The sequence below is a fragment of the Cornus florida genome, unplaced genomic scaffold (assembly GCF_030987335.1).
Source record: "Cornus florida cultivar Cherokee Brave unplaced genomic scaffold, ASM3098733v1 CherokeeBrave_3.0.0_Hap2_Chr11, whole genome shotgun sequence".
NCBI lineage: Eukaryota > Viridiplantae > Streptophyta > Magnoliopsida > Cornales > Cornaceae > Cornus > Cornus florida.
In genome coordinates this window covers 124490933-124506700 of record NW_026775581.1, presented here as the reverse complement: position 1 = coordinate 124506700, position 15768 = coordinate 124490933, and the positions used below count along the sequence as shown (strand labels likewise).

General features: G+C 37.3%; 2 protein-coding genes across 2 annotated transcripts; one reads left to right on the top strand and one right to left on the bottom strand.

The window, feature by feature from the left end:
* Positions 1–576: 576 nt before the first annotated feature.
* Positions 577–9886, top strand: LOC132283164 (beta-1,4-xylosyltransferase IRX14-like). Its single transcript, XM_059785081.1, has 3 exons — positions 577–1737; positions 1839–2393; positions 9154–9886. Exons 1-3 carry the CDS (start codon positions 989–991, stop codon positions 9380–9382), a joined length of 1533 nt encoding a protein of 510 aa, XP_059641064.1. The 5' UTR covers positions 577–988; the 3' UTR covers positions 9383–9886.
* Positions 9887–11466: 1580 nt separating this feature from the next.
* LOC132284456 (F-box protein At1g47056-like) lies at positions 11467–13601 on the bottom strand. Its single transcript, XM_059786568.1, has one exon. The coding sequence runs from the start codon at positions 13390–13392 to the stop codon at positions 11809–11811; it is 1584 nt and encodes a 527-aa protein (XP_059642551.1). The 5' UTR covers positions 13393–13601; the 3' UTR covers positions 11467–11808.
* Positions 13602–15768: the final 2167 nt, after the last annotated feature.

The following is a 15768-nucleotide window of genomic DNA, read 5'->3' as shown; positions in this document are numbered from 1 at the left end:
CAACTTAAAAATATAATAAATGATTCATATTAATCAATCAGCCAAACCAACCCATTGGCTTTTTCACATTCTGTCTTAAGAAAGCGGGTGTTTGTCCGAGCTAGAACAGCCTATATACACAATTACCCACACACAAATATTAACTGAAAATAAATCAGAGGCTAGTTAATTTGGACCCAAAACAGACTCGTGAAAATTCAGTTTTGGAAGAAAAAAAACCTTCGCTTTAAATCCAAATCTAGTCAGTTGGTGGATCCTTTTTTAATTAAAACAAGCGTTACATGTGTTCAAACATTCAAGGGTCAGCATGGCCATTTATTGCTTCATCCCTCTATTTGTTTCCCAAGAAAATGCAGAAAAAGGAAAGAAAATCCTCAAGTTGGAAAGCTCGGATGTCCTGATCAAATTGTGAAACAATTTTGCACTGGTTTTGTGATACAAAGTTGACGGCCCACCTCTCTCATCGACCGTTGACCTAAACTCACATCAAAGTTTAGTGTTAGGTGAGCCTGAACCACTTCAAATTTCTAATTCCTTTTAAAGTTCTTGTCCATCAAATGATTTTGTATGGCCTTTTTTAGTCGCTGTGACCAAAAATTTATTTATTTAAATTACAAAATTAACCCCCCTGAGACTCTGGATTTTCTGGTGTGCCTCAGGAAACCAAGCTTCATGTCCGAAATCGAACACAAATATTTATCTGTGATCTGATTACAGGGGGCAATGTTTCTCTCTCCTCTCTTTCTCTCTCTACATCCAAGTGAAGACGAAAAAAATAAGCAAAGCCATTCGTAAACCCAAAGAAATCTATTTGATTAAACAACACATAAACCCACCACCATCTCTCTCTCTAACAGACACCAAATCAAACACCCTAACTTCAAAGGGACTCACCAATTGCTTTCTCAGTGCTCACTACAGCTGTCTCTCTCTAGACACATTACACGCACTCTCTCTGTAACGGAGGAGAGAGAGAGAAAAAAGAAAAATGAAGCTCTCGGCATTGCAGAGCTACGCCAACCGCCGGAGCAACAGCTTCAGAGGAGGATCTGCGCCTTTGGATTCGTCAGCTGACGGCGCCGTCAAATCTCCGGCAACTGTCTTCTGGCTAATCCTCCACGGCCTCTGCTGCCTCATCAGCCTTGTCCTCGGCTTCAGATTCTCTCGCCTCCTCTTATTCCTACTCTTCTCTACCTCCACCACTAATAATTTCTATTTACCGACGCCATTCCGCACCACCGCAGAGCTCGCCGAAACCCTAACTGTTCACACGGAAGACTCTTCCTCAACTTCGCTACCAGATCCTGAATCGACGGTGAACAGAACCGTCGTTTCGGGAAGCAGAGTTGTGGTCGGCCGGCACGGGATCTTGATCCGGCCGTGGCCGCATCCGAATCCGGAGGAGGTAATGAAGGCTCATCGGATAATTGAGAGAGTTCAGAGAGAACAGAGGTTTCAGTACGGTGTCAAGAATCCTAGAACTGTGATTGCTGTCACTCCCACATATGTGCGAACTTTCCAGACTCTACATCTAACTGGAGTAATGCATTCGTTGATGAATGTTCCGTACAATCTCATCTGGATCGTTGTTGAAGCCGGTGGAGCCACCAACGAGACTGCTTCTTTGCTTGCCAAGTCAGGGCTTCGGACCATCCACATTGGGTTAGGCCAGAAGATGCCAATTTTATGGGAGGGCCGGCACCAGATGGAGGTTCAGATGCGACTTCGTGCTCTGAGGTGAATTAATAATGGCTCTATTCTTCTTCAATTCTGTGTGCATTTTGTTTAAGATTATTTCTAGAATTGAATTTGATTCAGTAGGGTATGATATGGAGCAGAGTTGTGAGAGAACGAAAACTGGATGGAATTGTGATGTTTGCGGATGATAGTAATATGCACGGTGTGGAGCTCTTTGACGAGATCCAAAATGTAAAATGGATTGGCGCTGTTTCGGTTGGTATTCTTGCTCATTCAGCTAATTTTGATGAAGATTTATCAGTAATTCAAAAGAAGGATGAGGAGAACCTGCTTAATCCGATTCAAGGTCCGGCGTGTAATTCATCAGACAAGTTGGTTGGTTGGCATACCTTTAATTCACTGCCATATGTGGAGAAGAGTGCCAAGTATATTGGCGACAGGGCGATTGTGCTGCCAAGGAAGCTTGAATGGGCTGGCTTCGTGTTGAATTCCAGGTTGCTCTGGAAGGAAGCTGATAAGCCCGAATGGGTTAAGGATCTAACTGCGGGGATAGCTGGAGATGGAGAGGATATAGAGAGTCCATTATTTCTGCTCAAGGACACTTCAGTGGTAGAGCCTCTTGGGAGTTGTGGGCGCAAAGTTTTGCTATGGTGGTTCCGTGTTGAAGCTCGTGCAGACAGCAAATTCCCTGCCGGGTTAGTTGCTTACCATATCTTGTTATGTCCATATATTGCTTCCTTAATGATGCTAATCCTATTACTTGGATTCTTGATTCTAACACAAGGGACATTAATAATAATGTTGATTTTCTGTAGTCATAATGGTCTTCTGGAATCTGCACAATTCTTTTCTTAATGGTAGTTATGTGTATTCATTATTGACAGTTGCTCTATTGTTGCTATGTCATTTCAGTCGTGGAGAATTGTCTAAAAAGGTTAAAATACTACTGTATAAAACTGGGTTTTCAGAAGTTGACATATAATAGTGAACTTAGTAGTATTAAACAGATTGTTTGGTGAATCTTTTACAATAGCGATGTTCGTCTACCGGTAGGTGTACAACTTGGGCGGGTTAAATAAAAGTTTGCAAACCCAACTAGCACAAGCAGTTGTTTCGATTGCTTAGCAAGGAGTCTAAGGTTGTTAGTCAAATAACAAAATCAAGGTGCCAAAGTCCCACAGTATAGTCCAAACATTGGATTTCAATTTTTTCTGATGAAGCCAGTAATGTCGTAGATTGTGACGACTAACAGTAAGAATTCTCCTTCTAGAAAAAGTAAAGAGGACTGTGTACTATCTTTGGAATAATAGACTGATGAGGTGAGAAATTTTTTGATACTTGAGAGGTTAAAACATAGAAGTATGAATGATTAGTTACTAAATCAAGGCTGATGCACCTTAGTGTACTCTCTTTCATGCAAGGCAGTGTACTGCAGACCTCAGAAATCCTTGACGGACTAATAATTGGTTGGTCCAAGCTCTCACTCATCCACCTCCACTATAGTTTACTAAGAGCCAACAATGACAATGCAAGAGGAAAGACCAGAGATGCTTTCTCCAAAACAAAACGAAAAAAAAAAAAAGGGTGGAGAAGACTAGAAATCCATTCTCAATGTTCATGCTATTTTCCATACTGACAAGCAAGGGTACATATGACTAAACTTACATGGAGTATGGACTCATTATGCATGTCAAGGGCAATATGTGTCAAGTGTGAAAATTATTGAACCCTAAACCTAAGGACATAGGGACACAACTAAATATTCATATTATTAAAACATTCCTCTTCTATGTTCAAGTCACTTTACTAGGTTTGAAATAATAATTATGTAATAGAAGGAAGGTAATAAGAGAGCTTACCATAATTATATAATAACCATGAATTATTAGATATGCCTGATCAACCAAGCCTCATCAGAGCCTGACTTGAGTTCCTAAAAATCTGCCCAGGTTGTGCTCAGGCACGGGCTGAAATTTTTATACCTCAGGGTGAGTTGGGAAGTCATGAACTTATGAAGTAAATCCCCTAAAATGTGGTCATATTTTGGTGCAACTTATTTGATAGCATTGGCAGCATATAAAAGTACATATGCATGCAAGTGCATATATAAATATAGAAACACCTAATTTAATGCACACGCATGGATGTGTATCTATACTAGATAAAAGGTTTGTGGTGGTAAACTCCCCCTTAAACCCCACCAAAATAAAAATAAAGAGTTTATAAGGTATACTAGGAAGCACAGACACTTCTAGGAAGGAGCTGGAACCTATGTCGGACACCGACACTCCTCGGACACTCCTCAAATACGTGTCCGACACTTCATATACGCGTCCATAAAAAAAATTAATTTTATTATTTCAGATACTTTGCCGACACTTCATGAACATTTCTAACTCAAGTTTACCTGGTGATCTTGAAAATAATATGAATACTATTGTGACAAAGTAGTGAAATAATGGTATATATGATATAAAATTCATTACAATAATGACATAATTTCATTTTCTAATTCATTTCATTGCAACTCTTAGTACATAAATTATAAATGAATTAAAGTTTTATAATACTATTACTGAATAAATGTATAAAAATAAAAATTTATATTTATATGTAGCCATGTCCACGCCGTATCATGTCCTACTTTTTTAAAATTTGACGTGTTGACGTATCCGTGTCGTATCGTGTCCGTGTCCCGTATTTGTGTTCGTGCTACATAGAAGGTATATGACGCTGCAGATTAGCTTCCTCTTTCAATTTTCAAGTTGATGAGAGGCTTTCTCAGAATTTTTATATCTAGTGTCAAGTTATTTCATGGAGTGAACGAATACCATTGGTGATCCCAAACTCAACTCTACTAACCTCCCTATCTTGGTTTGCCAAGCAGTGCACCATGAATTTGCCATGCCTTCTGAAATGCCGATCCTTTTAATATACATGAAAGCAATGTATTTGTTTGTAATGACCTCCACCACCATCACTTTCTTCCCATATGCGCACACACATGCACATAGGCACACTGGCACATGCAGACCACATATGTAGCCTTTGACCTTGAAATCTTTAGATGCTCATTAAAAGTGCTGGAATGATATATACTATTATGCTGAAATTGGAATCAAGGAGCGACGTGCTAATTGTCTAGAACATGGTGAGTTAAGGTTTGGGTCTTTGATATCTGACACCGGGTGACCAACTAGTACATAGGTTCTGAGAATCATCAAGAGGGGATATTAGTCACATAGTTGGTGGAGACCTCCATTCTAGATGATATTTCCAAGAATATTGGGATCTCACTGATGATATGTGATACCCCCGAATTTTCACGTGTAGGTTGGCCAGGCCCACACCTGAAGACCCGAGGATAACAAAACAATTGAGTAATAAGCGAACACATAATACAAGAGGGAATAAAAGAATAGAATAAATATAATGCTGAAAGAAAACTAAATTAATAGATATAATAATCTCTGATACAGAATTACGGATGATAAATAATGAATCTCCAACATACAACTCGGGAATCCAAATATCATGGGCCCCTAATAAATCTCATATTGAAATCAATGCCTAAGTCTACTGAACAGTAAATACATGAACTAAATCAACTGAGCGAAGATGAACTCCTATGTCAATAACACCGAAAGAATGATGAAGATGAGTCTCTGATCTGCACGAGCAACCTCTAATCCTACTATTGACGAGGACCTGAAAAAATATAACAAAGGTAGGTCAAAACCCACGAACAAGTCCTTTCTACAACAACCCAAACAGAGACCTGATGAACGATATATCCGTAGCCAACTCATGCAATATCTACATAGTCGATAGATATGTATACACACACTAAAGACCCTCACTGGACTAAGGCAGACTCAACCGAATAGTGAGTATCTCATGCAAAGCGCACATAATGTGGTCATGAGTCATCCTTCTACCAGGGCACACACATCCCTATATCCAGCTATCCATCTCAACCGGCAATATACGTCTCAGTCTGATGGTACGAGATCTTAAACTCATATCATGGTATGCAAATAATATAAATATCTAGCCATATCCTAACAATGGCACAACCATATATAAAATACCATAATCATATCCTGACAATGGCGCGGCCATGTATAATAATATTGTAGTCATATCCTGACAATGGCACAATAAACAATATAGTCATATCTTGACAATGGCATAATTAAAAGGGATCCAACTTACTAGCCGGTCCACCTATACACATCAATACGGGAACCATAGCCTAACAATGGTCCCACATAATAACAGAGATAGATCGTGTATAAGATCATACAATACAGACACTAGCATGAATAAAATCATTCTATCATATATTGCAATTATTGTAGCAAATAAACAATAATAAATCATTGGAATAACCTATAAGTCATTAAAGTATGTTTCCTTACAACATGGCAACCAGAAATACAGCCATGAAACATTTTGATCATTCATACATTCAGCAACTAAGATGATTATTATCATAACTCATGCTAAAACATTTAATTGCCAAGTTCCAATAATTTAAATAATCAATTCACAACTTAATAGTTTATTTAACCACGTATTGTAATGCAAGTCTAAGTTTCATGCCATATAATCCTAATACTACTGTTCCCGAGATCGTATAACATGTTTCGGACCTTAATAAATCAATTCGGGGCTAATCGGAAAGCTTTCGGGGCAAAATCATTCCCCAGCACTTGAGCATTGTCCAAACAGTGCTCGAGCGCTTTTTTCCAGAAAATGGCGCTCAAGCCCTGTAAACATTGCTCGAGCCCTATTTTGTGGAAACAGCTCAGGAGGTCTGTTCTAAGTCTGGAAATCCGTCTTTAAGGGTCCTACAGCATGCATCTATGTCCCAATTGATGTCTAACATTATTATAGAGCAAGTACACACGATTTGGTTCATTAAAAACATAGATCTAATTCATGAATTCGCAAATTCATACAAAGCATACACATATACAAATATATATATATATATATACACACACACACACACACCTCTATTTTAGTCCGATTTAAACATGCTATCAGATTAATTCTTTCTACTCTAAGTTCGTAAAGTCATACTAAGGATATAAAGAATATAAGATCAAAGGGGAAGAGTAGAACGAAGAACTTGCCTTAGGTTTTCGGATCGAAAACCGAACTCCTCCTTCTTTGTTCTTCTTCTCCAATGCCGGCAGCCTTCGGGTTGCCGCCGTCTACTCCGAATGGTGGTTCTCCCATGCACAGCCCCTTCACCTTTCTTCTTCTTTCTCTAGCGGTCCCTCTCTCTCTCTCTCTCTCTCTCACGGTTTTCTAACCCCCACAACACATACACTACATATATATATATATATATATATCTATATAACTACTATATAACCCCCCAAAAACCTAATACAAGTCTGACAACCAAAAGTAATAATAATAATAATATTAATAGTAAAACATAATATATATATATATACACACACCTATAACCTTAATCCTCATGGGCCAAGATCCAAACCCATCTAGGATTCCTTCCAAATAGTCCAAGACCCATTTAGCTGGTCCAATCCCAACCCATGCTTAAAAATAAAATAAATAACACAATTAACTAAATCAAATAAACATTTTAAAAATGAACAAACAATTAAACTAACTACAACCAATGACAATTAAGCACATCACATCACATGATCAATTAAATAATATTTAAAACATTTACAATTAAATTAATCCACATAAACAAATAGCCACATAATTGAATTAAATGCAATTAAAATAAATAATTTAAAATTTAAAATGCCATTAGGGGTATTACATGATACTAGACATATTCAAAAAAATATATAGAAAAAAAGGTGATGATGACAGAGTTTTAACCACCTTGAGAAGTTGTTGAAGGTTTTTAAACTTCGGCTTCGGCATGAATTTTAGTTGAAAATTGAAACAATACCTCGAAAAAGTTTTTGGTAAAATTCTAAGGTCTATATTCTATATTAAGTTCGAACACTAGGTTGAATGTGTCAGCACCGGTTAACTAGAAGCCAGGTTACTCATACAAGTCATGGTTAATGTCATAGAATGACTTATTAAAATGGCACAGCTTTTAATCTCACAAACTTAAAGAGCTGATATTGCTAAAGAATGTGCCAATATGTGGTATCTGGTCATGCTTATCCACTGAGAACAGCTTCAATGCATATTTATGAGCCAACTTTGTTGTACACATACCCTATACCTTTGGGGAAAAAAATTTAAAAATTATCGTACATATGATTGCATCCAACGGCATTCAGATGATTTCTTTATATATGCTTTCAAACAGGAGGGATTTTTTTGGTTGTGAACATTTGATCTCTTTGCTTTTTGTTTCATTAATTTCTTTATGTCTCCATATAGTAGTTATTCATGCTGTCTTAGAATTTTCTTGATGTCTCCATATATATGATATCTTAGGAGTTAGAATACAATGGTTGATTCCATTGCGTTACCATAATACATTGCCAAAAAGATCGCTATGTTGTACCCATGATGGGTTGATTCCATTTCTTTACCATAAACAAAGAAAATAAATCAATCAATCAATATGCCATACTCCTATCTATGTATATTAATGCCTGTCTTTCATTGGGTTTGCTTTAAGAGGCAAGACAGATTTTACTTCATAAAGTACAAGAGTGAGCAGTGCATGGAGTTCTGTGACAAAATTTGGCTTATTTTTTTTTTTTTGGCTGGACCCACTTGTGGCTTCCCAGTGGTTAAAAGTTGTGCCATAGAAGCACTTAGCAGAGGCAGCTTGGTGGCCAGAAATTGAACCTTTACCTATACTATGAGTCTATGACACCCATTCAATGAGGCAATTTTGTTAATGTTTTACCATAATTTTAGCAGTTCCATGCAAAATTCAAATAAAGGAAGCAGCTATTCATAATTCCATTCTCTCTCCTTTTTCTCTTTTTGGTTTTGGGGAGGGGGTTGGTGTCGTGACATTATCATAAATACAACTAACATAGGCAGAAGTAATAAACAGCCGGATGTGGTGAACATGAACTTTAGAATTTGTGGCTCTGTGATACACTGCCAATATGTTACTTGGATATCATGGAAATAAAACACGGGACTCTAATGGAATACATAAGTCAAGGTCTTTCATTGCTTTTGATAAACAAAAAAATCCAGATTTACAATCTGAACTTTATTCATCATGCTATTAGGAAATTTTGATCTCTCATATCTGAGAAGTCTTCATAATGGTACGGGTGCAGAGGTGAACATATATTCAGAACTTGAATATGTTCAATGTTTAGCTCTTATCATGTCGTCGCCCATTGATTCTGATCAAAATATAAAGTCTTAGCATGAAACAATAAATGAAGCCATCAGCTGCTCTTAATTTGTTTGAGCTGAACCTTTTTTTTTCTTTTTCACTGCATATCATTTGAGTATTAGCTTTATATTGTGCAGGTGGAGAATTGATCCTCCTTTGGAGGTTACTGTTCCGGCAAAACACACACCATGGCCGGACACGCCCCCTGAACTCCCTTCCACGGAAAAGCTGATTGCCGTCCAAGAGAACATTGAGAAGCCTGCTACAAAGAGGTCACCAAGATCTAAACGTTCTCGAAGTAAGAGAAAACGTGAAGCAAGCACTGTAGATACACGAGTTTCCACAAGGCAATCGGGAGAAAATTAAAACCTTGTTTGCCAAGGACATTTGAAAATTATACCGCTGCTTAAATTTGGAGACTGCCATCCTTCAGCATCAACAAATTCGAAGAGAGCATATATTTAGAACGGAAGTACATATAGGAAAGCATCTGTGGGGCGGGCCAGTTGATGTGTGCAATTTAAAATTTTCTTTCCACATAGTTTTGCTTTAATTTTTGTTTGGGTGATCTATATACTGGTCCAATGAAAGAGGGGTGTCAACCAAATCCCGCTGCAGTGCTGCTTCCCGGGAAATTTGTATCCAATATGCTCCTAGTTTTATACACAATCTCGAAAATAGAAAGCATAGAGTTGTGTTCACTTGTTGAGTTTAGCAAAAACAACACATCTTTGTAATAAAGAGTTCCTCATTGCGAAAACATGTCATTGTGATTGTATTTTCGGTGGAATGACTTGGCAAAGCTAAGATAACACACTGTAGAATTTCTAATGATTGTTTCGTTGGGCAATTAATAAATTTGTTGTGTAATGATAAGTGTGTAATGGGATTACGTAAGTTTAAACTAATCTACTCTGATAAGAATGTATACATACGTATATTATATATGAGATATTATTTTCATGGAACGTTCTAGACCTTTAATGTAAGCCATTGGCTAGTTTGTGGTTGTAGTGTGGGTGGTTGTCTGGGCAACAGGAAGTGTCAGTCTAAAATATCGAAGAGCATTCAAGAACAACATATTTGCTCCTACTTGAAAACATGACTTGCACGTCTGCCCACTTGAACACCAAACGTTGTGGTGTCACAGGGGCAACAAAGTCATGTCCAATCTTAAAATGCAAATGTAATGCTTCTCCTAGTAGGAGTCCACTGATGGATGATGGGTAACATCAGAAATACAAACCCTTTCACATAGTTGGCTTCCCACTATAATAAAAGTCCACTGTAACACTCACTGGAAGATCAGAACCTAACTCTTACCCCCCATGGTGTTGGAGTTACGAAGATTCTAATGTTAATGTCAAGTCAAATGAACCAAAAACATTGTTAAGGAGCAGCTGTCAGGATAGTTTTGCCTCTCACCCAGCTAAGCTGCTGATATCTCTCTGTAAATAAAGTCAAAATTCGAAGTAATTCAGTTTCAACTGAATTGGCGCGTGATATGACTTTTTTTCCGCCAAGGGGGAGGTGATTGATTCGAGTCCCACATGAGACGGGGCGTGTGAGAATATTTTTCGCCTGCTCTAAAGATCTTCATTTATTTTCTTCTCATAAGTAAAGGCACTATATTTCATGGACGTGAACCATCCTCTCACTAAATAAAAATGATAAAAAAGTCAAATAACATTTAGGAGTAGCACTCGTATCAGCCGAAATGCTTGATTTCCAACGGCTTAACGGGTACAGAAATCAGACAGCGCCCCAGGGAGGGGATAACCATAGAAAGAATAGACCTCCAAGAAGTTGAATTCAAACAACGCCTGCATTTGGAAACCACAAATTTTACCATGACATACAGATAGACACTCGAACAAAGAAATTTGGAAAACATTATCACATTAACGCTGGTAAAATATTTTTTTTAAAAAAAATATATATTTTTTAGGTAAAATATTATTTTATTTTTACTCTTTAGGTGTTTGACAAAGGTCTATATCCAATTGAAGTTGAGTCCATACTGGTTATGTAAAATAACTTGCCCAAAATTAATAAATAAATTATTTTTGTTAAATTTTATGATTTTTTTTCTTGGTAAATATATTATGACAACCAAACACACAAAAAAAATAATAAGATATTTTCTGAAAAATATTTTAATAAAGCCTAAGGAAAAAAAAAAACTCAGGTCAATCATCTCTTCAATCATTTACATACCAAAACTGATCACATGCTAAGAAACTGCGTAGAATTACCAAAAGGCTTTTCTATCCTTTTTCTTGCTTCAACAATCAACAGTACACTTTTGGACAAATTACCAAAAGGCTTCAGTAAGAAAGATCCAACGCATCCATAAAATGTAAAGAAAAAATACATCCTTGCAGCAAAAGAAAGAACATATTGCTCGTAAACTCATTCAACAGATTGTGCATGCAATTGTGCTCGAAATGTGATACAAAATGTTTTAACTCATCTAGAAACCAACACCATACATATCTGGACGAAAGGAGACAACAGTTGATCCTTCTCAACTATTGCTCGCACATAAACAAAGCAAAATCAATCGAAGGAACACAACAGACTGAACCAGCAGCAAAAGCAAGACATTGAAGGAATGGAAATAAATTAGCAGAATTGGTTTAGCAGGAGGGCAAAATAATATTTTCTTTGCCGCGATTCCATTTGCGAGGCAATAAAAGAGACATAATAATCTTAAAATCAAACTGCCCTGTGAGTAAAAAGACAACAAAAACAAAAAAGAAAAAACAAGAAAATCCGTTCAGACTTTCAGATCATTCAAAGTTACCATTATTGTTTGACCACCTCCTGAAAGTGCAAGCCACAAAACCCCTGCCTATCAAAAAACCAAATCTTGACTTGAACAACGATGGCCGGACGCTACCGCTGGAAAGAGCTTCAGCAACACCAGTTACCTGGCTCACCATTGGTGGAAACTCCAAACCATCTTCATGTGCTCCACCATCACTACCATCCCCGGCTTCGGCTTCCGCCTCAACCTCACTGACCTCCAAATTGATAGCCAACGATCCCCTCTTTGCCCTCAACCGATCTGCAGCTTCACCACTCACTCCCCTGCACTTTTTAACCTTAATTTTCACCAAATTAGGGCAGCCCCAAGCAAATGCCTCAATCCCTCCATTTGAAACAGGACACCCTTTGATACAAAGCTTCTTCAAAGCCACGCATTTAGCAGCAATGCACGAAATCTCTGGATCCCCAATTGTCTCACTACCACAAAGTGCTAATCTTTCCAATTTTTGACAATTCACAGCGAGTGCTTCCACGCTTGTGGGGCTAGGGTTAACCCCAATGAGTACCAGTTCTTGAAGGTTAGCCGAATGCTTAGCAATGGCCATCAGGCCGTCGTGGCCAATCCGGTTCGTCCTCCAACCATCGATGTGAAGCTTCCTCAACAGCTTACAGCGTTCAGCGACTGATACAATTCCGGTGTTCGTGCATTCCGGTGTCTTGACAAGGTGCAAAATCTCAAGATCCAAACAATTCGATATCGCAGTGAGTCCAATATCGGTCACTTGAATCCTCTCCAAATGGATTTCAGCCAAACAGTTCTTTCGATTCCCTATCATTTCCAAGAGTCTGTCCCAATCGCCTAAGCAGCGAAACAGTTTCAGAGATTTTAAATTCTTTGATCCATTGATGAGAGGTTCAAAGCACTGTCCATTGTAAAGCTCCTTCAGGCATATAGCTTTCAGCGACGAAGCGGCGGCGCCGGGATTGATCGTCTCGGCCGCGGCGCCGTCGTTGATGCCTCGGAGGCGCTTGACGGAGAGTTCTTCGAGAGACGAGCAGTATTCGAAAAATGCGTTCATACCTTTGGCCCCGAAGGTGCAGGATCCACACGATAACTTCTTCAAACCCTTGCAGTTCTGCGCGAAAGCGGCCAGGCCGAGATCGGTGAGCTCGCGGCAACCGCGGAGCTTGAGGCGCGTGAGATTTCGGCACCGGAGCGAGATCACGATAAAAGCGTCGTCGTTTATGCTGACGGATCGGCGGTCACATCTCAGAGAGAGTTTGGTCACCGAATCGAATCGAGAGAACAGGGAAGGAATGTGAGGGAGGAGGTCAGACTTGGCACTTAGAGAGAGGCGGTAGCGGCTCTGGCCCTCCACGCGCAGCCACCGGCGGCTGACGAGAGAGATTTGCCTGCGGTCACCGGAACTGAGTGACTGGAAAATGAGAGCCAAACATTCGTCGGGGAGCTCGGAAATGTAGTCCTGAATTCCCATAATGCCCTCGGAAAATTCCGTAATGGCTTCGGTTGACGGAAGGGAGGTGCTGTGGCGATGGGTTGAGGCCGGTGGTGAGAACCCCCGGGTGGAGGAGGATTGACCCATCAAAATGTTGTGTAAAAGCACGTGCCACCACCAATGGAGGGTGGAATGGTGATTTTGGTGGCCTGTTTTTGGAGAGATAGGTTTGATTGAGCCTGGTTGTTACGATTGGGCGATATAGAAATGAAATGAAGTTATAAATACATACTATATATATACACAACACGTAGAGAGATATATACGGAGTATAACCTTGGCCCGTCAAATGAGGGAATTTGGGAAAATGAGAAAGTCGTCGTGGCGAGCACAAGGCCGGCTGATGGACCATAGTTGAAGTTGTGGACGACTTTTCTTGATTTTCGACCGCCGTTGAATGAAATGATAGATTTTTTTTTTTTTTACGCGTCTGTTTGTTTCACTAGAAAATTCGTTGGGGAAAATAAATGATGACTCACTTTGGAAGAATATATTGCGGCTGGATTTGGCTGGTTATTGATTTCAGTGGGATTAATTAATGTAATTTTATGTGCTTATGTGAACACTCATCAATTACGTGGTCACATGATATTGTTTGAACAACCAATAATGCCTCATGCTACACTCGGATAAATCAAGTAAGGAACATAAATGATTAATTCTTAATTATAGTTGGTTGGTTAATTCTGTTAAGATATATTGTCACATCACTATTGTGTAAAAGGATTGTGTAATAAACATTTTACACGGCCAAATCAACATATTTCTTTTTCTATCCTTCCTTCTCATTTCATTAAAGAATCAACCATATATTAAGTAAGTTTGTAAAAGTTATGTGGGGTCTGGCATGACACATGGTTGATTGTTATTGGGAGATATATTTTTACACAAAAGGTATAAAACAACTTTTAGAGCTAACATTAAATAATTCAAATTTTTTATATAAATCCATCGTGACACATCAGATTTATACAAAAATATATATATATATATTTTTTCTGGTAAGTATGATAAAGAAAATCACTTTTGAGCTATTTCTCTTTCCCTCCTTATTTTTAAAAAAATCATAATAATTACAATAATTTAACTTATGATAATATAAAAAATTTTAAGTTAGAAGATCTTACAATGACCTCTTCTATTAGACAGTGATAATTACATATACATATACTTGGAATCATGGATGTGGAACAAATGTGTGATAATTACCATAAATATATATATATATATATATATATATATATATATATATATATATATAAGTAGGCAAAACATCGGTGTCTATGGAGAATACAGCAGCAACCTAACTATGGATACAAGTGTTTCAAAAAGTTTGATACAACTTTAAAATATTTCAAATGTTTAGGAGGAATTTGGACAAAAATATATCTTCAACAAATGTGAAATGTACAACTTCAATACAAGTTTGACCATATTAATATTATATGCTGGTCATAGACAAGTAGCATATGTGCACAAAATTTCGGATCAAACAATAATGTTTGGTCGGTATGTCACACTCAAAAATGAAATATAAAAAAGATTTTGGGCTTTCATTTTCCGTTCACGTTTTTTTGGACTGGTTTCTTTATATAATGGTGTACACCTGGCGTCTTGCCATTGGTAAGAAAATTTTCCTCCATAATATGTATATATATATATAAATTCTCTTTTAAAAACAAGAAAAAAAATGAAAAAAGAAAAAGGAGGAATCCAAGTACTTTCATAGAAGTTGTAAATTCATAACAAATTATGTGATGAAATAACAAAATTACAAAATGGGACAAGGAGTAATAATATTTTTCTTGTTCATCTGAAAAATATATACTTTCTCGTCCATTAAATGTGTAAGGGTGTATCTAAGGGGTGGGCTTGAGCCCATTTCAGAATATATATATATATATTACTAGTATTAGTTCACCAAAAAAAAAAAAATTATTAACCAACTCTATTGACAATTTTTGAATTCGCCTTTAATTAAACTTGAATAAAAATTTGAACAAGATTGCTTTAAGATCATATTATTATTATATTTAAGATAATGATATTATCACTGATCATAATATAGGTTTATTTTTTGGTAAATAAGTAAAATATAAGTTGGTTAGTATTAAGTTTAAGTTGCACATTATTTATGTTCAAATTCAATTTGAATTGGCGCAAAAGGTACTGTATCACTCACTTATCAAAATGATTGTTGTTTTATACTTTAAATTTTATCCACTTTAATAATGAAATTTACTAATGTAATAATAAAATTTTACTAGTTTTTACTTGTGAGAAAATTCAATATTTTGCTGTGAAATTTCACAACTAAAATGAAATTTTAAATTCTTGAGCACAATGAATATCTATTCCAGATGCTGAAATTACATATTACATGGCCGCAGGGACTACATTAATGTAATTTTTTTAATTATTTTTTACTTTTTAATATAAAAAATTTTAAGTTAGAAGATCTTA